Genomic DNA, 24,787 nt, shown 5'->3' with positions numbered 1-24,787 from the left:
CCTGAGGCAGAGCCACAGTCTCCTTTGAATTAGGCTGGGAAAACACTGCATGACAAATGACCCAGTAGGAAGGCTTTCAAAGAGATTAAGTGAGGGATGGAGCCTGGAGACACCTTTGTGTAGACAGGCATCAGAGGTAGTACTAAGGAATGCTCAGGCTCTGAGAATGAGTACACAGTGAGATAATATTCTTTGTGCCCTTGTTCATAAAGTCTTTGAAGAAATATAAACATTTTGCAAATTATGCTTTTGATTTATTCTAATGGGAAAATTAGTTTTTAAGTATGTGAATTATGAATTACACAAGGTCTTCAGGTATGTATCCCTTATATATAAGTTGTGACCACCCTGTATAATGCCCACAATATGTCATCATGTTCCTGGGCTGAAAGCTGTTTGAACTAAACGTGTGTTTCTGGAGTGTAGGTGGTCATACCCCAGGCATAGGGTAATGGCAGGTGGCCAGTAGACCTGCACTTTGATCTGTACCATCTCAAGAGTATTGATATGCTCTGCTTTCCATATCATGAAGCAAACGAAGAAGCCTGGGATATGATCTTCCCACATGTCTTGTTTCCTTTGCAGGGTACATTTGTGAAGCTGTTCATGATTCTTGTGCCAACATATCAGGGTATTTCTTCCTTGGCATGACAAGACACACTGTCAAATTCTTACTCCATTTTTCCTTCTGAGGTCAAAAAGCATCATCTTTCTTTGTACATTTGTAAGAAAAAGTGTGTCATTTTGGCCTTTTATAACAAAATATTGTCCTTGGGGGTGCAGGAGGGAGATGAGCTGGTGAGAGTTAGGGTAGGAATAAAGGGAGAGATTGAGATCAATTAGGAAGTCAAGGGTTGTTGCTCTCTGCTCCTTAGAGCATATGGTATAGTGTTGGCTTAGGTGTCAATTAGGAAGTGATCCTTCTAAATATAGCAACACTTCTATTTTAGCTGTGGGCTATTGTCATGATAGGTAATAATTCATTCTTTCTGTTATGAACTCAAACAAGACTGTTTTGAGTTACTAAATATGATGAATCAAGCAAACAAGTCAACCATAACTCCAATACATGAATCTTTACCCTAAGGGCATTTTTAAATGTAGCCTCTTAGTGTTTTATGAAGTAGAGTGAAGAGAGTATCATTATCCCCACTTAACAATATTTTGTTGTGATTATAAAAATAACATATGCTCCTTACAGAAAGTTTGGAAAATATAGAAAAGCATAAAGAAGAAAACAGAATTCACTTGTAAAATTCACAGGCAGAGTTAACCAGTTAGTATTTTGATATATTTCTTTCCAATATTTTTCCTATGCATGTTTTTATTTTTATTTTATCTTTATTTATTTATATATTTTTTAAAGATTTATTTATTTATTCAGAGAGAGAGAGAGAGACAGGAACACAGGCAGAGGGAGAAGCAGGCTCCATGCGGGAAGCCCGACATGGGACTCGATCCTGGGTCTCCAGGATCACACCCCGGGGCTGCAGGTAGTGCTAAACCGCAGTGCCACCGGGGCTGTCCCCTATGCATGTTTTTTTTTTTTTAATAAATTAATTTTTTATTGGTGTTCAATTTACCAACATACAGAATAACACCCAGTGCTCATCCCATCAAGTGCCCCCCTCAGTGCCCGTCACCCAGTCACCCCCACCTCCTGCCCTCCTCCCCTTCCACCACCCCTAGTTCGTTTCCCCGAGTTAGGAGTCTTTTTCTTCTCCCTTCCCTTATATTCCCTTTCACTATTATTTATATTCCCCAAATGAATGAGAACATACATTGTTTGTCCTTTTCCGATTGACTTACTTCACTCAGCATAATACCCTCCAGTTCTATCCACTTTGAAGCAAATGGTGGTATTTGTCGTTCCTAATGGCTGAGGAATATTCCATTGTATACATAAACCACATCTTCTTTATCCATTCATCTTTCAATGGACACCAAGGCTCCTTCCACAGTTTGGCTATTGTGGCCATTGCTGCTAGAAACATAGGGGTGCAGGTGTCCCAGCGTTTCATTGCATCTGAATCTTTGGGGTAAATCCCCAACAGTCCTATGCATGTTTTTAACTAATGTATTCACATCAATACTCTATTATATTTTGTATCCTGGTTTTTCCCTTTAATATTATGGCCACTGCTCTTTTGCTCAAAAATGATTCAAGAACCTCTTTTATTAAGATTTTATATTATATGAGATTTATAATTTATTTAAATATCCCCCTAATTTTTCATATTTGTGTTGTTTCCTTTTTTTCCCCTCTTGGCCTTTATAAACAGTGCTGTGACAAACACACTTGAAAGCTTTCAGGTTTTTTTTCACAAGGATAAATTCTTTTCTTTTTTTAAAGATTTATTTAATTTATTCAGGAGAGACACACAGAGAGAGGCAGAGACACAGGAAGACAGAGAAGCAGACCCCCCACAGGGATCCCCACCATCCCCACCAGGGATCATGTCCTGAGCCTAATGCAGAGGCTCAACCGCTGAGCTACCCAGGCATTCCCACAAGGATAAATTCTTAGGAATATAAGACTGTGAACATTTTTTAAGGCTCTTGACACTTATTGCCAAATTGCTTCCCAGTGAGGCTGAACAAATTTGCACTTGCTAGCAATTCATCACTTGCTTATATGGAACGTTATGTTAAAAAAACAAAGCAAAAGCCTTGCTGTTTTGACGCAATATAAAATAATACTTTAAATTTCTGTAATTATCAGTGCAGTTGAACATTTTTCATATGTTTACTAGTCTCACAATTTGTCTTGAATTTCTGTTCATAGTTCTTTTACTCACTTTTCTGTTGAGCTTTAGTGTTTTATCTTTGATTTTTTCATTAATTTTTATTAGGCTCTTAATTCATAAGGATATGATCCCCTTTTCTATTATATTCAAAAATATAATTTTCCATTTTACTTGCTCTTTGTTTCTTATTTATTTATTTATTTATTTATTTATTTATTTATTTATTTGAGAGGGAGCAAGGAAGAGCAGGGGGGAGGTAGAAGCAGACCCCCTGTTGAGCAGAGCCCAGTCCCCCACCCCCTACCCGATCTGGGCTCTATCTCAGGATCCTGGGATCATGATCTGAGCCAAAGGCAGATGCTTATATAACTGAGCCACCCAGGCACCCCTGTTTCTAATATTTTTAGAGTTTAATGTTTTTATACTATAAATATGTCCATTTCTTTTATAATTTTCCCATGGCTTCATTTTCTATCTATAGCTCTAGAAAACTAAAATTGTTTTGTAGCACTCACAAATGATTTCCTCTTTCTCCTTTAACTTCTGATCAAAGAGATACTAGGAGTAGGACATGAGGCAAAGATCTGTATTGGCTTCTACATAACTAACCATTTCCTCCACACTATTTACTGAAAAATTCACCTCTTTGCCACTCGTTTGTGTTATTGTCTCTATATTAAGTTTTTATCATACTTGGGCCTGTTTCTAAGATATTTCTTATTTTCTATTAATTTAAACTCTGTATATCTTAATGTCTGGCAGATCTAGTTCCTCCTCATGATTTTTCTTCAAAAAAATTCTTTGGATTATTTTTGCCTGGATTTGAACTTGCAAATCTTTTTTTAAGAGACATAAATTGAGAGAAGTCAAAAGACTTGCTCTCATGGTCCTATGATGAGATATGTGTTAATGACCACAAGATTTCCAAATCCTACTCCAGCATTCTCCTGTTAAGTAAATATTGGAATCTCCCTCTACTCCTCACATTCCCCTCTCCCCTCCCACCTCCTGTCAAACTGTACCTGGTTGCTGACTGGCTTATGTTTGAGTCCTGGTTTGTTCAAGATGAGCTCCAGCTGCCTGCGGTTAAAATTGGAAACTCCAAGGGATTTCACCAAGCCAGCATCTTTGCAAGCTTCCAAACCCTGTTGAGTAAAGGCCAAAGGGTTAAGACAAAAGCCTCAAAACAAATGAGAATGTTTACGGGGGTGACAATCAATTCTTTAAGAAGGAAAGTCCCTGGGTATGTTAACAGACATTCTGTGAAGACTTAAAAAAAGTGGGAGAGATAGGCAGGAATTCTGTATTTGAATTAGTTTGGGAAACGTACAGCATATCTTCCCCTTGCATTTTCACAATATATACCAGTACATTAAAAATGATCTTATTTCTTGAAATCTGTTGAGGTTTGCTTTATAGCATGGTATCTGATCCATTTTTATAAATGTCTGGTGTGTGTGAAAAGGTATATTCTCCTTTTATTAGATACAAATTGCTCTCTCCTCTCGTTCTGTGTCTCATACACACACACACACACACACACATTATATACAAAGCTGGGTCTAGCTTTTCCTGGTTTCTCAATAATTTAAAGGAATATGTTAGAAATTTCCCACTATATTAGAAGAATTTATCAGTGTCTTATTATAGTTTATTGACTCTTGCTTTATATATTTTGAAAATATTTTATATGGTACGCATGTGTTTAAAATTGGTATATTTTCTTGGTAAATTGACTCATTTATCATTATGCTATTTGCACTTCTCTATATAAATTTTTTAAAGATTTATTTATTTATTTATTCATGAGAGAGAGAGAGAGAGAGAGAGGCAGAGGGAGAAGCAGGATCCATGCAGGGAGCCCGATGTAGGACTTGATCCTGGGTCTCTGAGATCACAACCTCAGCCAAAGGCAGAAGCTCAACCGCTAAGCCACCCAGGCATCCCCCCTATAAATTTTAGAATCAGCTTTTCAATTTCTTTTTGTATTTTGACTGGGATTTCATTGAATCTATCAGTTTGTGGAAAATTAACATCTTAATATATTCGGTCTTTCTATCAAAGAACATGATGTATCTCTCACTTAGAGTTTTAAAAATTGCTCTCAGTAGTGGTGCATGGCTGGCTGAATTGGTAGAGCATGTAACTCTTCATCTTGAGGTTGTGAGTTCAAGCCCACATTGGGCATAGTAGATTACTTAAAAATAAATTGCTCTTAGTAATATATTTTAGTTTTTACTGTTTAACTCTTACACTGATTTTGTTGGATTTATCTCTAAAACAATATCATTTAAAAAGATTTAATTTCCAATTATGTGTTGCTAACATATACATTATGTATAAATACAGATCTTATTTCTCGTCCTATGGGTTATTTACATGTATGTTTTCAGTTTCCAAATATCTGATGGTTTTTCAGATATATTGTTGTTCATGACTTCAAATTTAATTCTAATTTTATCAGACAGCCTACTTTGTATAAAGAATATAATTAAATGTGTTGAGATTTGTTTCATGTCTCAGTGGACTATTTTGTTAAATGTTCTATGTGTACTTGAAAAATAGCATTTTGCTATATTTTGGTGAAATATTCAATAAATGTCAATTAGGATAAGCTGGTTGATAATGTTTATTTTTAATTTTTAAAAAGGATTTATTTATTTATTTATTCATGATAGAGAGAGGCAGAGACACAGGCAGAGGAAGAAGCAGGCTCCATGCAGGGAGCCCGACGCAGGACTTGATTCTGGGACTCCAGGATCACACCCTGGGCCAAAGGCAGGCGTCAAACAGCTGAACCAGCCAGGGATCCCCGGTTGATAATGTTTAAATCTCTTCTATAGATTTTATGTCTACTTATTATCTCAATTATTGAGATAGAGGTTTTGAAATCTTTGACTATAATTGTAGATTATTCTCATCCTCACTTCTCTTCATTTAAGATTCATGTATTTTGGAGTTCTGTTACAAGGTGCTGTTACTAAGTTCTGTTATTAGGATAAACACACTTCTTTATCTTTGGTAATACTTTTTGTTCTGAAACCTTTGCTAACATTAAAATAGCTATTCCAACTTTCTTTTGAAGGAAATAAAAAGCCTAGTATATCTTTTTCTATCCTTTTACTTTTTTCTTTTTTTTTAATTTTTATTTATTTATGATAGTCACAGAGAGAGAGAGAGAGGCAGAGACATAGGCAGAGGGAGAAGCAGGCTCCATGCACTGGGAGCCCGATGTGGGATTCGATCCCAGGTCTCCAGGATCGCACCCTGGGCCAAAGGCAGGCACCAAACCACTGCGCCACCCAGGGATCCCTACTTTTTTTCTTAATCTTTTACTTCTAACCTATTTGTGTCTTTTTATTTAAAATGGGTTTCTTCGACAAATACCCACCATTTGCTTCAATGTGGATGGAACTGGAGGGTATTATGCTGAGTGAAGTAAGTCAATCGGAGAAGGACAAACATTGTATGTTCTCATTCATTTGGGGAATATAAATAATAGTGAAAGGGAATAGAAGGGAAGGGAGAAGAAATGTGTGGGAAATATCAGAAAGGGAGACAGAACATAAAGACTCCTAACTCTGGGAAATGAACTAAGGGTGGTGGAAGGGGAGGAGGGCGGGGGGTGGGGGTGAATGGGGTGACGGGCACTGAGGGGGGCACTTGATGGGATGAGCACTGGGTGTTATGTTGGTAAATTGAACACCAATAAAAAATAAATTTATTATAAAAAAATAAAACGGGTTTCTTATAAATAATATATACAGTGGGGTTTTGCTTTCTATCTATTCTGATAACCTCTGCCTTTTAACTGAGTTGTTTAGACCATTTACATATATTGTGATTATTAATAGGAATTTATTTTATTTATTTTTTTATAAGTGAGTATAAATCTCTCATCTTGCTCTTTGCTTTCTATTTTTCCCATCTATTCATTTTTCCTCTTCTTTTCCTGTCATCTTGATTTATTATTGTTTCTTCCATTTTTTTTCTTTATTGGCTTGTTTGCTATACTTGGGAAGTTTTATCATTTTCTCTGTATATTTGATATTCTGAAATTTCACTGTAATGTACCTAGTAAGGTTTTTCTTCTCTTTTCTCTTTGGTGATCCACACCTTATCTTTTTTTTTCTTCAAATATTACCTCCTTTTCTTTTTTTCTTTCTTTTTTTCCTGAGACTCCTATTGTATGGATGCTAGAAATTCTAATTTTATCCTTTACAACTCTTAGCCTTTCTTTCATACTTAAAACATTTTCTTGTCCTTTCCTTCTTCACATTTGGGGGAGGATAGTTTCCTCATTCTGATCTTTCAATCTGATAATTTTTTCTTTGTTTATATCCATTCTATTTTTAAACCCATTTATTGCATTGCTTTACACTTTACTAAGTATTATTTTCACTTTTTTTTAAAGTACATTATTGTTCTTGTTTCATATTGCTAGCATCTTTTCTTATTTCCTTTGTTATATTAATTGGCTAAAAAAGCTAAAAGTTCTTGGTCATCTGTTCTGTTTATGTTTAGATCTCTAATTGAGATGTGTGGTTTCTTTATAAAATAAATGCCTTGTAATTGGGAGTCTTAACACATTTTTTTCCTGAGGATACTGGCTATGCTATCAGGCAGTCCTTTGGAAGGGAACATGTGACTCCAAACCTAGTCGTCTACAATGAGGTCAGGAATGAGTGTATGGTCTCTTGGGTGGAGATCCCCAGGCATCAGAAAACCCAATCAATGCTTCTCACCCCTCAAAATAACTCTGCAATTCAGATAATCATCTATTACCTACGGAGGGTGGAGGGGAAGTCCATTAGAAAGAGGTACATGTTAGGGGCGCCTGGGTGGCATAGTCAGTTGAACTTCTGCCTTTGGCTCAGGTCATGATCCCAGGGTCCTGAGATCAAGCCCCATGTTGGGCTCCCAGCTCACTGGGGAGCCTGCTTCTCCCTCTCCCCCCTGTTTGTTTGTGCTGGTGTGCTCTCCTTGCTCTCTCTCTCTCAAATAAATAAATAAAATCTTAAAAAAAAAAAAAAGAAAGAAAGAGATACTTGTTAGAGTGTAATTTCCCAGCCTTTGGAGTTTTGAATGGGAGAAGGAGGGAAATGGTGGCCAGAGGTCAGATAGTAACTTATGTTTTTCTCAGCCTCTCACAAGTGCGGGATTTCAGTGCTATTCTTATTTGATTCCTGAAGACATCTGAACATGAGTCTTAAGTTTCTATATGTGTGGAGCAGATAATACTTGTTCCAAGGCTACAGCAGGAGAAAAGGAAGAGCAAAAAGAACTCTAAGTTCCTTTCCTATGTTATCCTCTTGCAGCTTGTTGGGCTGCCTTCTACTCTAGGTAAAAGCTGCCATATTACCTCATAAACAAACCAGTTGAAAGATCTGCACCCCTCACCCCCAACATGAATCCATATAGGTTTCCTTAATTACTTTCCCCAGTTTTCCTACTCTTATGATTTTGGGGAAGGAGCCATCAGCTTGTTCAGAACTGGAACCAGAATTATTTTTCAGTTTTTCAGGTATCACTTTACGTTTGTTTCTTTTAAACATCATATTATTGATTTTCATAAATTCAATTTGAGAAATTTCAAAAATTTGTGATTTTATCTCATTGATATAGTCTTATTTATGGTTACATTAGAACTTATTTCCTTTACTTTCTTTTTCCTTCTACACTTCTCTCTTCTTTGGCATTCTTCTTTTCCATCAAAACAAAATCAAGAATTTTTCAGTGTGCAGAAATGGGGATTTTACACATCTTTGCTTATGATTAGAAATGCCTGTTCCAATTATTACTATACATTAGGAGTAAAGGCTGCATTCCTCTATAAATTGAACAGAAATAATCAGATCAGTTTAAAAATGTAGTCTTCAAGAAAAGAGGCCCATTTGAACTTACCTCCCAAGTGGCACACAGATTTGACTTGTGATATAACCATTTGCCATTCTCATCTTTAGGGTAGATTTCATCTCCAGGCTATACAAAAGAATGAGTATAACTTATTTTATTTATATCTGGGAATTAAAATTATGGCATTTGAGTTGTCATTATACCATATACCCTGGGCCTGGGAAAGCAATTCAATTTTAATTATTTATGTATAATAAATATGACATATTAGTCTCATCTCACTCTGGCATTCATTTTCCTTTATTTATTGACAGATTATTATTGTTCTTTATTTTTTAAAAGATTTTATTTATTTATTCATGAGAGAGAGAGAGGCAGAAACACAGGCAGAGGGAGAAGCAGGCTCCATGCAGGGAGCCAAACGTGGGACTCTTTCCCGGGTCTCCAGGATCACACCCTGGGCTGAAGGTGGCGCTAAACCACTGAGCCACCTGGGCCGCCCCCTTATTATTGTTCTTAAACCATGAAGTTCTCTCATAATGAAAGGAATCTGTTCAACTACCCTCTCCCACCTCACCCAATGACACAGACAAAACTAACAGGTGTCTGCATTTGGCCCTAACTCTGTTTTTCTAGGGCATGGTGCCCTATATTCTTGAGAAATAAACTTCAACCACAAAATATATTCTTCTCTAGCCTGACCACGATCCACATCTCAGACAACCCCTGGACAGAGCCAATATACCTGCCATTTCTTGCTCTACCTGGCTAAGAGTAGATCCCTTCTCTACACACCAATTCCCCCATGGGTACAGCTACAATCCTCTCACATCCTTCAAAACTCATTAAAAGGCCCAGCTTGACATAAACCTGGGGCCAACACTTTTCTAGATGTCTGGTTCCTCTCCTCCCTTGGAGAGTGAATAAACTCTCCTCTCTATTGCTCCACTCTTTGTGCAATTCTTTGCCACCCTCATTACCAGCCACTCTAACACTTAATAACAAAATTACTCATAAATAAAGAGTAGAAGTTGAGAATTAGGATATTTAGGCTCAGCATTTTGATCTAATCCTAAGCCCAAAGTTGAGAACAGCAAATTTTTAAAAAATATTTTATTTATTCATGAGAGACACAGAGAGGCAGAGACATAGGCAGAGGGAGAAGCAGCTCCTTGGAGGGACCCCAGACTGGGGATCATGCCCTGAGCCAAAGGCAGAAACTCAACCACTGAGGCACCTGAGAACAGCAAATTTTTCACTCTAATAAGAAAACAAGGATCATCCTTAAGGGTGAAAAGAAGTTTTTCAGCTAAGAAAAGTGTAGCTAATGAATGGAACACTCCCTAATCATACGGAAAAACTTAGCACATTACTTCTTGGTTCTGAATAATCTGCCCAGTGGCTCTTTCTTTCCCTTTCCGGGACCTCCAGGAGCTTAGCATCTGTTTTCTACTTCACAAATTATCTCAGTATCAAACCTAGGTTTTTGGTGATCCTTTTCCAACTAAGACTGACTGTTGGCTTTCAGATTTTTCCTCTTTTGCTATATCTAAAAATGGGAACCATCTCTTATGGGCTTGGAAATAGGATAGAGAGAAATAAAAGATGATTTCTAGGCTGCTTGGTTGGCTATTGGTGATCATTCCCTGAGTTTGGGCTAGCAATCAAGAGTTTTATTTTGGTTATTTTGAGTTTGAAATGGCAATTTCCACATTCAGTGGGTATTTGAGGAGGCAATTGAACAGAGAAGTCTGAGAGAGGCTCAGAGAGAAGTCTTGGCTGCACACAAATTTGGGAGGGATCAGCACATAAAGTGGTATTCAATCCATGGGATCACCTGTAGAGAAAGTGTGGCTCAGTAAGACAATATTGAGGATAGAGTACTGGGCATAACAGCGTTTGGACGTTGGCAGGGAAGATGCTGTCAAAGCATCTGGAGAGGGTGATACAATAGAACCATAAGCTGAAAATGTTTAAAGAAAAAGGTAGTAGTCATCTGTATTGAAACAGATCAAATAACATGGGGACAAAGTGTCTTTTAGATGTGGATGATAGCATGGAAGTCTGTAGACTGTGATAATTTTTTTTTGTTGAAAATCACGCATTTGGACAAAGTCAATTATATTCTTAAATATTTAAAAAATTTTCCTTCTGCCATTTCCCCTGAATGAAACTTACCCCTGGTGATAACATTTTCTTCATTGTCCTCTTTAGTGAAAATAATTTCTTCTCAATTCTGCCTGTCTCAATGAGTGAGAGCAGGAAAAGGGCTCCTCTCCCCTTGATGCCCCATAATCACTCATGTTAATTGCCCTTCCTATCTCTGATTTCTAAGCTTTTTAACCTCTCAACACTATGACCCACATTTTCACTCCAGTCTTTCTCCATATTTCTTGCCTTTTGCATATCCTAGTTTTACCTCTGTTCAGAAATGGCTTTATGCCTCAATTCTGAACTCTGCTAAATAATTTTTACCTCTCCAGATTTTAATTAAGTCCTTATCAAGCCTGCACCCATGTTAAATATTTCCATGATGCCTCCCTTAGGCTTCTGCTGTGTCTACTTTACTAGTCCATTCATCCTGATAAAACCATTGTCTTTGTCCTCTGTTCTTGCTCTTTAGTGTAGGCCATTGCTGGAATAATCCAACCCTCTAAAACCCCATGATATTGATTCTCATTCCTGCTCAGCAGTAACTTCATTCATCTTTCAAAAATGTTTTATTGTGGGGTGCCTGGGTGGTGGAGTCAGTCAAGCGTCATGCTCATTTTCAGCTCAGGTCATGATCATAGGGTTCTGGAACGGAGGCCTGCATCTGTCTCTGTGCTCAGCATGGAGTCTGCTTGAAATTTTCTTTCCTTCTCCCTCTGCCCCCCCAACCCTTGTGCTTTTTTCTCTAAAATAAAATCTTTTAAAAAAATCCTTAAAAATGTCTTGTGATTTTTTGGTATTTTGTTGTTCTGAAATTGTGTCTGCTTGTTAAATTGACATTCAAAAAATAATAAAGTGCTAAAATGTTTTAGCAAGAAAGGTTTCTTGTTAAAAAAAAATCAGGAGAGGGCAGCCTGGGTGGCTCAGCAGTTGAGTGCCGCCTTCAGGCCAGGTTGTGATCCTGAAGACCCCAGGTTGAGTCCCATGTCGGGCTCCCTGCATGGAGCCTACTTCTCCCTCTGCCTGTGTCTCTGCCTCTCTCTTTCTGTGTGTCTCTCATGAATAAAGAAATAAAATATTAAAAAAAAACGTGATATTTTGGCTTTGAAGATTGATTTCTCAATTATAGGAATTACAGGTTCATTTGGGAAGTAATGTCATTATACTGTGTCATTTTTCACTGTTAAAAATTTTACCTTCTCTCTGTATCCTTGAGCCTCGATCCCATCTAAGAATAGGAGTGGAAATTTTCTGTTTACCTTTCCCGAAAAGATTTTACACATCATCGGTCAGCCACAGAAAAATAAATTTCATTTTCTCACTTTTAGACATAGGCTTTTCCCAAATCTTTAAGAGTTAAGTATAGAAATCTACTCTTTGAATGAGTGAAGTTAGTTGTGTGAGGCTGAGGGCTGAGGTTATAACTCCCAAGAACCTGAAATTAAAAAATCACTGTAGTCCACAGGGTATTGGGATTGCTAGGTTCATGAGGACAAAACAGAGGGGCAGTGTTATGGGGTTGGCATCAGGGAGCCCACCTTGTGGTCCTGTTCTAATGGACTAAACCTGTGAGTTACTTGTTTGGGGCCTCAACTTTCTCTTCTGTGAAATTAGGTTGTTGGGATATCTTATACTAAGGTTCCCTTCTACCTAAACATTTCAGAATATTATCTATAAAATGTCAGATATTGTGCCTGTAATTTCACATATATAATCTTAATGACTCCTCGCAAAATTTGTCAAGTTAGTTGCTATTGTCTCCGTTTTACTGATAATGAAATTGAAGTTCAGAAAGAACCAAAAAAAAAAAAAAGAAAAAGAAAGATCAAAGTGATTATTGCTAGTAAGTAGTAAAGCTGAAAATAAGTCCCTCATCTGTGTGACTCCAAAGCCCATACAGACTTTGTCCACTCTACTATGTTAAGATTATATGGAAAAGATCATATAATAACCTGACCAAGTCATCTGGCTTGTATGTGACAGAGCTGAGATTCAAACTAGGCAGCCTACTTCTGGAACCCATGATCTTTATCACTATGCTAAGTGGCCTCTAATTAATTACAGTAGAAATCTGTTATTTTGTTTTCTATCATACTTGTGCTGTCTCTTCTGGAGGAGCCCTTTCCATGTTTTTTGGTGGGTTGACCCAGCTCTTATTCTCGGTCAAAGATGTCAGTCAGTCCCCGTTTTGGCCTTTTGCAAAGGTTAGTCAGTAACAGGTACATGACCTAAGGAAGGCTAGTCAGTATTTCTCTGTGAGGTTTAATGTGTGGTCTCTCTTTGTCTGAATTGTCATGTTGTGTTGACAATGTAGGCTTGGCATGTAAATGGCCATTTTGCCATCAAACAGAAAAGGATTTTTGAGGACGAAGCCAACCAAACTAGAGATAAAGGGCCAGATACATAGTTTGAATTTCTGGATCCAGCTGTGCCTGAATTAGATATCCCTTGGAATTCCTGGCTCCCTTTTTAGCTAACACCAACTTGAGTTGGATTTCTGTCATTTATAAAAACAAGTTCTGACTAATTCAAAGATTTTGGGGTATGGCAAGTAATGAGAAGTTGGTTACGTCAACATGGGATAGTGGACAGTGAGAAGTATCCCCCCTCCAGCTGAGAATTGGCAATCCTTGCTCTGTAAGAGCATAGAATCTGTTAAATTGTTGTCTTAAGTCTCAGACAAATAGGCCTACTAATGGTGGAGCTTTAGGGGACATAGTAGAAAACCACTAGGTATTAGAATTTTCTGGCCATTTTGTAGTCTTCAGGCATGTGTTGAAAGAGGTGTTTGTTGCTACTGGGCTTGTAAGACAAGAGGTAAGATGACATTTTATTTTATTTATTTTTTTAAAGATTTTATTTATTTATTCACGAGAGAGAGAGAGAGAGAGAGAGAGGCAGAGACACAGGCAGAAGGAGAAGCAGGCTCCATGCACCAGGAGCCCAACGTGGGACTCGATCCCGGGTCTCCAGGATCACTCTGACAAAGGAGGGCGGGGGTGGGGGTGGGGGAGCAGTGGCAGGTAGTCTCTGGCAGGGACTCGCACAAAGAGGCTCATCCGCTGGTGTCTGCTGGCCCAAGTTGGGGTGTGACAGCCAGCAAACAGGGCCCTGGAGCAGTACCCCCAAACCAGCCCCGAGTTGGAGGAGGAGCAGGGTGGCAGAGGCCACTCTGGCTGGCTTCTTGGAGATGAGCTGCTCCCAAGAGGGTTCTGAAGGGTGAACACTGGCCCTTGAGCCCTCCAGGACCCGAACAAGAGGAGCTCTGTGGGGAGTCTCTGGAGTTCTCAGCCAGCAGGTGAGGCCATCAGTCATAAAGCCTCTTCACTGCTTTCTCCAGGTTGGTGTAGAGACCGGCCATGCTGCGGGGGAAGAAGGAGTCCACCACACTCGGCGGAGGTAGCCACTGAGGTCAGTCTGGAAGAACGTGACCAGCTTGGTCTTGTTGGGCTCCCCTGGCAGAGGCTCACAGAAGCACCCACAAGGGTGGTTAAACCCTCTCACGTAACCTGGCTTCAGAGGACATAACAGGTGTTCTACGTGGACAGCATTGGAACTGAGCATCCCGTCCTCACACTTCTTGACTAGCACCAAGTCCACAAAGTCCCTGGGGGAAATGAGCTTCGTGGCAGCCGAGGGGGTGGCGGTTCTGCTCACGCACAGCATATCAGTGATGCTTTCGATAATTTCAAAGCTGCTCACATTCTCATCCCACTTGTCTCGCAGGGTCCCAGCAAGCGGCTTCATGCAGCCCCACACTCTGTCTGGTGTCGAGTTCACAATGCCTTCTCCCCGGCACAGGTTCCCTGGAAACTCCACAGATGGCCTCCGGGAAACTGAAACTCCATTGCCTTCCCGGCAAATCTTCCATCCTGACTCCTCCCGCCGGACCGGAGCACCTTCTCCGCCACCGCGTCGCTCATCTGCGCGGCCACCGCCGGGCCCACCGCGCCCACCGCGCCGAGGGCTGCCGGCAGCTGTGGGGGTCGCGGCGGGGTCGCGGCAGCGGCGGGCCGGGTCTGGGCTCCCTGCTAATTTCTGAATTGACCCTCAGCACTTTCACTTTTCCTTATTGTGTAGGTGGGAACATTATCTGACTAGCTGGCTTCAGCATTTTATTTTCATGACAGTCTGATAAAAGGTGTGCTTTAGGGGGACAAGAAATATGGTTAGGTGAGTGACTTCACTGGATCCTTCACCTTGTGACAGGTGGTGCAGAAGCTGGTAAAACTTTAAGTATTGCAAATGTTTAGATTTCCTTTTTTTGCTGCTTTGTTCTCATTTGATCCTACTCAGACCCCAGGGAAACTCTGCCAATTCCTACTAAGAAATTACTGGCTCTCTGGCTAAACTGATAATGTCACCAAAATGGTGGTGTGGGAGACCCCAGCCTCATCTTCCAATAAAGGTAAAAAATGAGCTATCCACAGATGAAAATGGGGAGATATTGGTCAAACAGTACCAACTTCCAGTTATAAGATGAATAAATTCTGGGGATCTGATATGAAGCATAGTGATTATAATTAATACTATTGTATTATATACTTGAAAGTTGCTAAGGGAATAGATCTTAAATGTCCTCACCACCAAAAGGAAATGGCAATTTTGTGATATGATAGAGATGTTAGCTAATACTATGGTGGTAATCATTTTGCAATACATTAGTGTATCAAGTCAACATGGTGTGTGTACACCTTAAGTTTGCAAAATGTCATGTGTTGATATCTCAATAAAGCTGGAAAAAATAAAAGAAATTTAGCTTAATAAAAAAAAATGAAATCAGTCAATCTCTAAAGTGTTAGGTAATAAAGATTAAGGTTTACATTGTCAAACTGAAGCACGTGTACCCTTGAAGTCTATTAAGCACAGGGTACTGAGGGATCCTCAGAGCCTTGGGATAAAGTAATACAACTCCTTGGAGCATCAAATTTGTTCAAAGTGTTTTTGGGAAAAAATCTTGAATTTCTGTACCCTTTTCGTCACAAGTTAGGGCAAGTAAAATTGATAAAATTTGATTTTTCTGTACATTGGACAATAATTTTTTCTTGCCTTCAATGCATAAAGAAGAGAAAACACAGTGAAAAGAGTAGTGGAAAAATATGTTTTTATCATTACTGTAGGCCCCTTTGGTGAGTTATTGCTGCCATCCCATTCTAGCTGAAAATTGTTTTACACATTTTAATTTATTTTTATTCAACAAACACATATCGTCCTAGCTCTGTGCCAGGTACTATGTTTAAGTGCTTTGTATATGTTAACTCATAGCAACTTTATGAACTAGATGACTTAATTTGGTTCAAATTTTCCAACATGATAGATATCGCAATAGCTTCAACTGTTTACCAGAGTAGATGAGAAGAAAAGGTTTTCGGTTTATTTTCCTTGGTGGTAACTTAGAATCAATTTTTACACTGAAACAAAATGAAACAAATGAGTTTATATTATGGGGAAAAATATAAAAGTCTAAAAAAAATTTTAGGACAAGACATAAATAAGTCTTCAAAAATACTTCTAACTTTGGGCAGGCTGCTTTGGCCTAAGTTCTCAGGATCTGAGTTCAATATTTTTCTTCCCCAGAAATATTTTGGGAGCAGCAGGTTAAGATTTGGTGTTTACTCTAAGGAGAGACTGTGTAATAATAAAATCTTAAGGAATCAGAATTATAAAGCTATAATAAAGGAAAAAGCTTCAGGCTGATATTTTGGGATAGTGGTGATATGTGGCCCCTTGGAATCATAATCCATAAGAGGCTGGGGACTTGGGGAACTACAAACACCTAGGGAGCTTGGCAAGGAGCCTGAATGGGGAGCTGGGAGGAAGGGGGCAGTGTATGGGAAATGGATGAAGTTAGAAGCAGTATCTTGTCCTCTTTTAGAACACTCAGGAGAATTGTATTACACGTTCTCCAAAGTTGTACAGCTTTATTTTTGCAAAGCTGCCTGTAAATATACATCCTATATTCCCACTGGCTTGCATTTTAATCATGATGCTTTATCCTTCTGATTGCACTTCAGTGGATAGTGATTTCTAATATTGGAAATCTCAAATGCTCAAAATGTAGTGATATAAACATCGTATATCCACGCAATAGAGCATTATTTGGCCATAGAAAATAAATGAAATTCTCATACGTGCTATAACATGAATAAACCTAGAAAAATGTTATACTAAGTAAAAGAAGCTAGACACAAAAGGCCACATATTGTATGATTCAATTCATACGAAATGTCCAAAATAGGAAAACTATAAAACAGAAAGTAGATCAGTAGTTGTCAGTGACTGGGGGGAGGGGGGGAGAAGGAAAAATGGGGAGTGACTACTGGTGGGTATGGGGCTCCTTTTGGAGTGATGAAAACATTATGGAATAAGAGAGTTGAGATGGTTATGTAACTTTGTGAATACACAAAAAAGCCACTGGTTTAAGTCGGCGAACTTTATGGCACATGAATTGGAGCTCAATTAAAAATAATAGCAATCTATGGACAAATAGGCATACAGAAAAGAAAAAGAAGTCTGCCCTTTTAAAGAAAGCTTTGGCAAATGCTTATGTAATATGAACCAACTTCTGTCTTGTCTCTGCTCCTCAATTTTTCTGCTCTGTAGATTTGTTCTTCCCATATTGTCTTAACCTGTTTTTTTTTTTTTTTTAAGATTTTACTTATTTTATTTATTCATGAGAGACACACACAGAGAGAGAGGCAGAGACACAGGCAGAGGCAAAAGTGAGCTCCATGTAGAGAGCCCGACATGGGACTCGATCCCGGGTCTCCAGGATCATGCCCTGGGCTGAAGGTGGGGCTAAACCGCTGAGCCACCTGGGCTGCCCCCCATATTGTTTTAAATCAATACCCATGTATGAAGAAGGAGACTTGCCTTAACCTTCAATGGGCTAATTAATCAGTCCCTAAATTCTGGGCAAGAATGAGAAATTTGGGAGTTGAGAACTCACCCTCTTTTGGAGTTCTTTTTGGAGAATAGTGACACCAGATCCACTATTAATATAAGGAATTGGAGATTGAAGGGAAGATCTTACCTTTCCACAGTAGAAAATATCCTCCCTCCGCACCTTTCCTTTGGCTGTCTTCTCCCTGATGGCCTCCCCCACTTCATGCTCATTTTGGTAGATGTAGGCCCCATCAATGTGCCGGTATCCTGTGTCAATGGCAATCTTCACTGACTTTGCACAGGTCCCCTTAGGGGTCTGAAATGACAAGGGGGTTATGGGGGGGAAGAAGAGAAATGGATCTTTCTTTTCATGATTCTTCATCAGGACACTCAGCACACAGACATTGTTTTTACAACAAAAATGACAAATTCCCAATTACATGTTTTGATTGGAAGATGGTGTCTGGAGGCTAAGGACACTGACCTCACAGGGAACTCCCTTCCCACCCCCAGTGGGGGACTCTATCTTTCCCAAGTCTGCCCTAGCTTTGTGGCCTCAGAGATGGAATTTGATCAGTTTTACCAGGGATGAGAGATTTCACAACAGCCAAGTTATAAGAGGGCACAAGTTCATTGAAGAAGTCTCCATTATAAATTAAAGTTTGGGATAAACAAACTGAGATATATCCACAGAAGGGAATATCATTCAGTAATAAAAAGGAGTGAAATACTGATAATAGCAACATGAGTGAATATGAAGGCAATTATACTAAGTGAAAGAAGCCAGACGAAAAGTAAATAATGATTCCATTTGTGTAAAATACCAGAAAATGAAAACTAATGTATATTTCAGATGCAGATCAGTGATTATCTGGGGTGGGAGACAAGGGGTGAATCCCCCCATGGGTGGCAGGGAGGAATTGTGAAAGAACACAAGGAAACTGGGGATCCCTGGGTGGCTCAGAGGTTTGGCACCTGCCTTTGGCCCAGGGCGCAATCCTGGAGTCCCGGGATCGAGTCCCGCGTCGGGCTCCCGGCATGGAGCCTGCTTCTCCCGCCTCCTGTGTCTCTGCCTCTCTCTCTCTGTGTGTCTATCATAAATAAATAAATAAATCTTAAAAAAAAAAAAAAGAACACAAGGAAACTTTTACAGTGCTGGATATGTTTACCATCTTGATTATAGTGATGGCTTCATGGGTGTACATAGGAGTCAAACGCATCAAATTGAATACTTCAAATATGTATAGTTTATTGTATGTCAATTCTTCCTCAATAAAACTGGGAAAGAAGAGTGTTGGGGGGTGTTAAATTTTTCAAATTTGGTATCCAAATCTTTGTTCATTTTATTAACCTGCATGAAGCATAAGAATATTTGCTCCCCTGAACATTGACAGAACCTAAAGACCTGACAAACTCTTAACACTGGAAACATAAGTTATCCATTCTTCAGATTGCACATAAATTGCTGTTCTTTAGGTCTGATGACATTTTAAATATACATGAGTATGTCTCATTTTAGTTACATATTTTCTTAAGAAGAAACGGAAGCCGTGATGGATATTTCCATCAAAGATAAGCATCTAGTCTCGCTGAATAAAATATTCAAATCATCTTTTAGGTTGTGTGTGGAGGAGAGGGTTAATCCTATTTATAGATTTTTAATGACCTCATATTCAGATGGTGATCATTCCAATCTTGTTCACAAATACTGAGAACTCCTTGTGCTTGCTTCTATATCTTCAGTGTTCTGACCAAATTCTTGACAAATCTCAACAGACCTATGAATTCTGGCCCACAGAAGTTGATTTATTGAGAATGAGTGAGAAAAGAAATCTCTTGCATTTCTAGTGACTTTGTAGTCCTGGCCTGGAAATAAAAAGCACTGGAAGCATAAATTGTATTTTCTTTCCCTACTTCAGTTGAAAGTCATCACTACTGAGAAGATAAGAGGATATGAAAAATGAAAAAATTGGCTACACAGATGGTATTAGGAAATAGGATTCATAGTCGCAAATAGCTGGGAAAAGAGACACACTTTCCAGGAATGTCAGAAATATCTCTTTGCTTTATTAATTGACAACATGATTAATAGAACTTGAATAGAAATTGAGGCAACACCCCCTCCCCCCAAACACCCTGGAAAATGAGATGTTATGGATGACAGCAAGCGTGATAACAAAACACACTGGAAGAGGAGACTTGGGGTAGATTCCAAAAATTCAACGGTCAAAATAAAAATACTACTTCCATTATCGGGTATATACATAGTATTAATGAAAAGAATAAAGCCTCATATGAGATGGTAAATACAATCTCAGAAATAGCACTGAGATTTTGTGGCTGGAACTGATAAATGGAAGTACAGAACTCAAAATAGATTTAATACAAGGGGAAAAACCTCTAACAATGCATATTAAAGTATATGCTTATTTTTTCAAAGATCAACCCAAGACAAGAGGCACAGGGGAGAGCATTTAGGATAAAGAAAACAAGAAAGACAAAGGCTAAGTTGGGAGTGCGGTACTGAAGCAATATACGAATGATGCTTTACTTCAGGAGGGCACAGAAGCAAGTTATAATAGTTAGAGTCTTCAATTATTCAGCTATCATTAAAGAGCCTTTTCTAAAAGCTGAATATCTGGTACAGTCTTTGCTTGCTAAAAATATTTTCCTTCAGATGGCAGAAGCAGCAATGAGGTGAATTACTATTTTGGACTTAATTTTAATCAATATGGAAGAACTAGTTGGAAATGTGGATGTGAGAAAAATGCTTCTTTTTAATTCTTAAATGTAGCATAAGAGAAGTTGTATGTAGATTCTGACAGATTCTTTAAGAAAATTCACTTTAAGGAAAACTCAGAAAGATCAAATAGAATACTATATTTGGAGACTCAAATAAATGACACGACAGTAGAATCTTAAATGCAAAATTTTGACTCCATGCATTAAGGATGGTATCAGTGAAATAAAGAATTCAGTTTCCTAAAATGGTCAACAGCACCCTTCCGTCACTCAAGAAAGGGGAGAGTTGGGATCCCTGGGTGGCGCAGCGGTTTGGCACCTGCCTTTGGCCCAGGGCACGATCCTGGAGACCCGGGATCGAGTCCCACGTCGGGCTCCCGGTGCATGGAGCCTGCTTCTCCCTCTGCCTGTGTCTCTGCCCCTCTCTCTCTCTCTCTGTGTGTGACTATCATAAATAAATAAAAATTAAAAAAAAAAAAAGAAAGGGGAGAGTCCTATAAGGATGCAGTGCCACCTTCCAGAAGGTAACATATATCCTAGGTCTACATCCATTATATAGTCCTGTGTCTCCATTAAGTAGAATACACAAATCTGAAAATACAGCAGGAGTGGTTCAGCTTAGCATTATTCCCTTTGACTCACTTAGAAAATGTGTGCTTCTCATCCCTGAATTTGAGGCTCTGTGGATTCTAGGTCCTAGTTCCCAGGGGAACCCAGGGTGCTTATTTCAAGAGTTCAGTATTTGAGGAAAGATGTTGCCATACTGGCAGGGGTAAGTAACCTTCTCACAGGAGGAGATAGGGCTTCTCCGCTGTTACATGATGAGCCAAGGAGGAGAATGTTGGGCACCTAGGGCATCCAATGATACACCCCTTCCCAATTTTGATAGTTAACAGCTAAGAGCAGCACCATAATCTGAGAAGGATTGGTTGACCAGGAACTCTTACAACTCAGAGATGAGCATCTAGCTTGTAATATTTCATAAGCCACCTAGACCAGAAGAGATGTTGGATAAGGATGCAAGAAACCTAGAATGGGCAGTTCAGGAAGGAGATTAAGTTGTAACTTGAAGACAGCTTTCGTGGCAGGAGCCATCCCCCCCCTTTTTTTTTTGCATGGCACAAATAAATAATCTTTAATTTCAATAAATAGCTCCCCATTACACCAGACAACAGGCTGTGGGAACGATACAGAAGCATCCAATAGGGAAAGACCTATTCTAACTACACTAATTCCTTAGCACGAGAAAAACGACTTTGGGTCACACACAAACACAGAGATGCTCAGAGTATGACAAAGGAAGGAGTCATCTTGGATGGGAGTGTGGTGGCATTTTAATCCATGTAGCTGTCCTTTGCAGGTCTTCTGGGTGCCACAATCACCACGAATCAGTCAAATAAGGTTACTTTTGCTCTATCATATTCTGTTTACTTGATATCCGCACATGCTGTTACTGAAGGTGGGGTCTTGACAGACAGGAGGACACTGGGTGAGATTTCACTGGGAGAGGCAGAGAGAAGGGAGGGCGGAGGGCTGAGGTCCCGCAGAGCGCCTTGCTCACCAGGAGGACACACAGGGACACACACGTGTTCACCTGCGAGGGCACACACATGAGAACGTTCACATACTACCCACAGGGGGTCCTTAGGAGTAGGATAACATGAGGACAAGTTCAGTGAAGCCAGGGAAGTTTCTTACACCGGCATATTTTTGGGTGCCACTTGGTTTCTTCAGAGTCTAATCTATCACGTCTACTAAAGAGAAGACAAAGTACTTACATTTTGGGAGAAAGGTATCAGGTTTGAAGAACCCCAGGGAACAGCAGGCTGTTCAGAAGCCACCCAGTCAGCAGCTGTGCATTCTGGGTGTGGGGGTCGGGCCTCCCGCACACCGGCCAAGCTCTTAGAGAATTTCATCTCAATGGAGGCTGGCACCCTTGGGGAGGCCTGAGGGTTGAAAGTGCATTTGGGGGTAGGGGTATCAACAGGAGCAAGCACTGCCAGTAAGTCTCACAGCAGAGTCCACTCTGCTCGTGACATTCAGATGGGGTTTCCAGAAAGTTCTCAGGCTTTGCTCATTGAGGGCAACTATTTTGTGTTCAACAGTCAGCCTCCTCTCAGTTCTGAGAGGATTTGTGTATGTGTGTTTCCGTTGTGGATATAATAGGCACATGACACATTTTTTTCTGTCTTAATTTTCTTCCTTTTTTTTTTTTTCCCCTCCAACAAATGAAAGCTGCTTTCCCTGCAGCCCTCAGGTCACCTCCAGCGAGGCGGGAGACACGCGGTCACACTCAGCCGGGGACCTCGGGCTGTGCCACTGCTCCACTGCGGTGCGGTGAGTGTTGAGCACCCGCTGCCAGTGGTTGGATTCAGAGGGGCCCGAGGAGTACTGGCCGATGACAATTCTTCCGATGAAGTCACTGCTGCTTGGCATGTTGTGGCCAACACTGTACACACTAAGCTGGCATTTTCAAGTTCTTCTTGGGGAACTTTGAAGCTGAAGGATTCATTGTAAAAGGGATCGAGTGTGCCTCTTAAGAAGGATGTCTTCTTTGTTTTCACAAGCTTGAGTCCATGTACCAGCTGGATTGTCACAAAGGGGTCTGAACCTTGGGTCACATCGATTTGAAGAAGCTGCTTGGCTCGAATGACATCCACATTCAGCGTCCCAGCACTGGGGAGATAATTCAGTGACAGAAGCAGCTCCCCCAGCTCCACTTCATTCTGAGAGCCGGGGACCAGCGCCTTCCACCAATGCCCGCCTTTCAGCAGGTCAACCTCGCACAGAGGCACCGACACCTTCCCAATGACACGATGGCGGGAAAACTTCTCAAAATCCACCACGGTTGGCAGCAGGGTCCTCCTCTGAGCTTGGAGGAGGGGGATCTCGAAGGTGTAAGGCTCCTCACAGGCTTCTGGGTCTTGCGTTTGGCCCCCGTCTGCTTAGAGTTGCTCTGGTCTGGCAGGAGACGGATCTGGACACAGGGGTTCCATGGGCCCTGTCCCGTCCCGGCGCCAGCCGTCCTGGGGCACGGGCGGGGCGGGTCCCTGGCCTCCGTCCCCCGGCGTCAGGCGGCGGTGGCAGGTGGCACCGGGAGCTGAGCGCAGCACGCCCCGCTGGCCCCCGGCGGGGCCTCCCGGACTGTTAGCCCGCGTGGTCGCGCTGGAGTGGGGCGCGCAGCTGGGGCCGAGCGCTCTGGAGCAGTGCCTGGGCCGGGTCCGCCTGAGCCCCGCGGCCGGATGGCTCCTTTTTGGCACTGAGAACACCAAACTCCACGGCTTTCATGCCAGGAAGTGGGGAGCCGGGTCGTCTGGACTCGAGACTTGGAACCCTCCGGGTCAGGCTGCGCAGCCTGAGATGTGTCTGAGGACGAGCCTCCGCGTGCGATCTGGGGAGTTGGTCCGAGCGGTCAGAGGGGCTTTCCCGGCTGTGTGGACGAGTCCCCGTCCTGGTCACGCTCCGGCGGGCCGTCCTGGAGGTCCGCCACCTCCCCCTCGCGCTCAGCCGCCGGGGCGTGCCCTCCCCGCAGGGGCCGGGGGCGGGAGCCCAGGGGGGAGGAAGGAGGAGGCAGCCGGGCGGCCCCAGACCGGAGCGGCGGGCTCAGGAGCGGCGCCCGCCCCTCCGCCGGCCGCGCGGTCCTGGCCCTTCCCCTTCCCCTTCCCCTTCCCCGCGCTCCGGCTCCGGGTTCGGGCGCTGGAGCCGGGGCGGCCGCGGGGCTGGAGGCGGCGGGGGCGGGGCGGGCCGGGGCGGGGGGAGCGGGGCGGCGCCCGGCGGCTGCACCTGCCGAGCAGGAGCTAGTTCCTCTTAACCTACCTCGTTAAAGACCTTTCCAGGGGAGAGACCAAACCACTCTGGGAGCGCTTCTCCCAGGGGGTGGACTTCGCATACGAAGCCCGCAGGCTCAGGAGACCTCCGGTAGCCGTAGTGGCGGTGGCGGGTGCCGCAGGGCAGACGCCCTCCTTGGCTTAGCTGCCAGCAGTGTGGGCCGCTGCTTACTCCCGTCTGATTCCCTGCACGCGCGATCCAGGGTAGAACAGGCTGGCTCTCGCACCCCAACCCAGCACAACCCCGTGGCCCCCTCCAGAGCACCCTGTGGGACCAAGGAGCGACCGGATCACAGTGCACTCTTCCCACTGTAGGAACTGCTATTCTCCCTTCTACAGGCCTGAGTCCTGAGAGTGTTCTCCGCTGAGCCGCCCGCATGCAAGTCTCCTTCTCAGAGGCTGTTCTCCAGAGGACCCAACCCAAGAAGACACTAGGGTAAAGAAGGATTTCTTGAGCTACAGAGAGTACTAATGATACATACATTAAGCGATAAACGGGACTATGAAAATAGACTCTGTTCATCGAGACACCATTAAAAGCGTAAAAAGACAAATAGGAAGGGGTATTTTCGCATAGAT

General features: G+C 41.6%; 1 protein-coding gene and 2 pseudogenes across 22 annotated transcripts in view; all 3 read right to left on the bottom strand.

The window, feature by feature from the left end:
• The window catches only part of LOC140629504 (aldo-keto reductase family 1 member D1-like), a 343,573-nt gene that overhangs the window by 15,958 nt on the left and 302,828 nt on the right, over nucleotides 1–24,787 (bottom strand). For 13 of the 22 annotated variants that reach the window (XR_012027342.1, XR_012027338.1, XR_012027328.1 and 10 more), the window contains 3 exons: nucleotides 18,619–18,730; nucleotides 17,788–17,955; nucleotides 14,764–15,489 (listed from right to left, as the gene is read on the bottom strand). Coding sequence is in view for 3 of the 22 variants with exons in the window: in XM_072819023.1 (XP_072675124.1) it covers nucleotides 3,770–3,892; nucleotides 8,652–8,729; nucleotides 17,788–17,955; nucleotides 18,615–18,730 (485 nt within the window). In the remaining 19 variants the exon portion in view is untranslated. The other 9 variants (XR_012027332.1, XR_012027336.1, XM_072819023.1 and 6 more) reach the window with 7 other exon arrangements.
• Nucleotides 13,614–16,739, bottom strand: LOC140629498 (stAR-related lipid transfer protein 5-like; annotated as a pseudogene).
• LOC140629506 (synaptotagmin-17 pseudogene) lies at nucleotides 19,682–23,376 on the bottom strand (annotated as a pseudogene).

This window comes from Canis lupus, assembly GCF_048164855.1.
Source record: "Canis lupus baileyi chromosome 15 unlocalized genomic scaffold, mCanLup2.hap1 SUPER_15_unloc_2, whole genome shotgun sequence".
Lineage (NCBI taxonomy): Eukaryota > Metazoa > Chordata > Mammalia > Carnivora > Canidae > Canis > Canis lupus.
The sequence above is the reverse complement of the archived record's forward strand: the minus strand, read 5'-3'. Positions and strand labels throughout refer to the sequence as shown.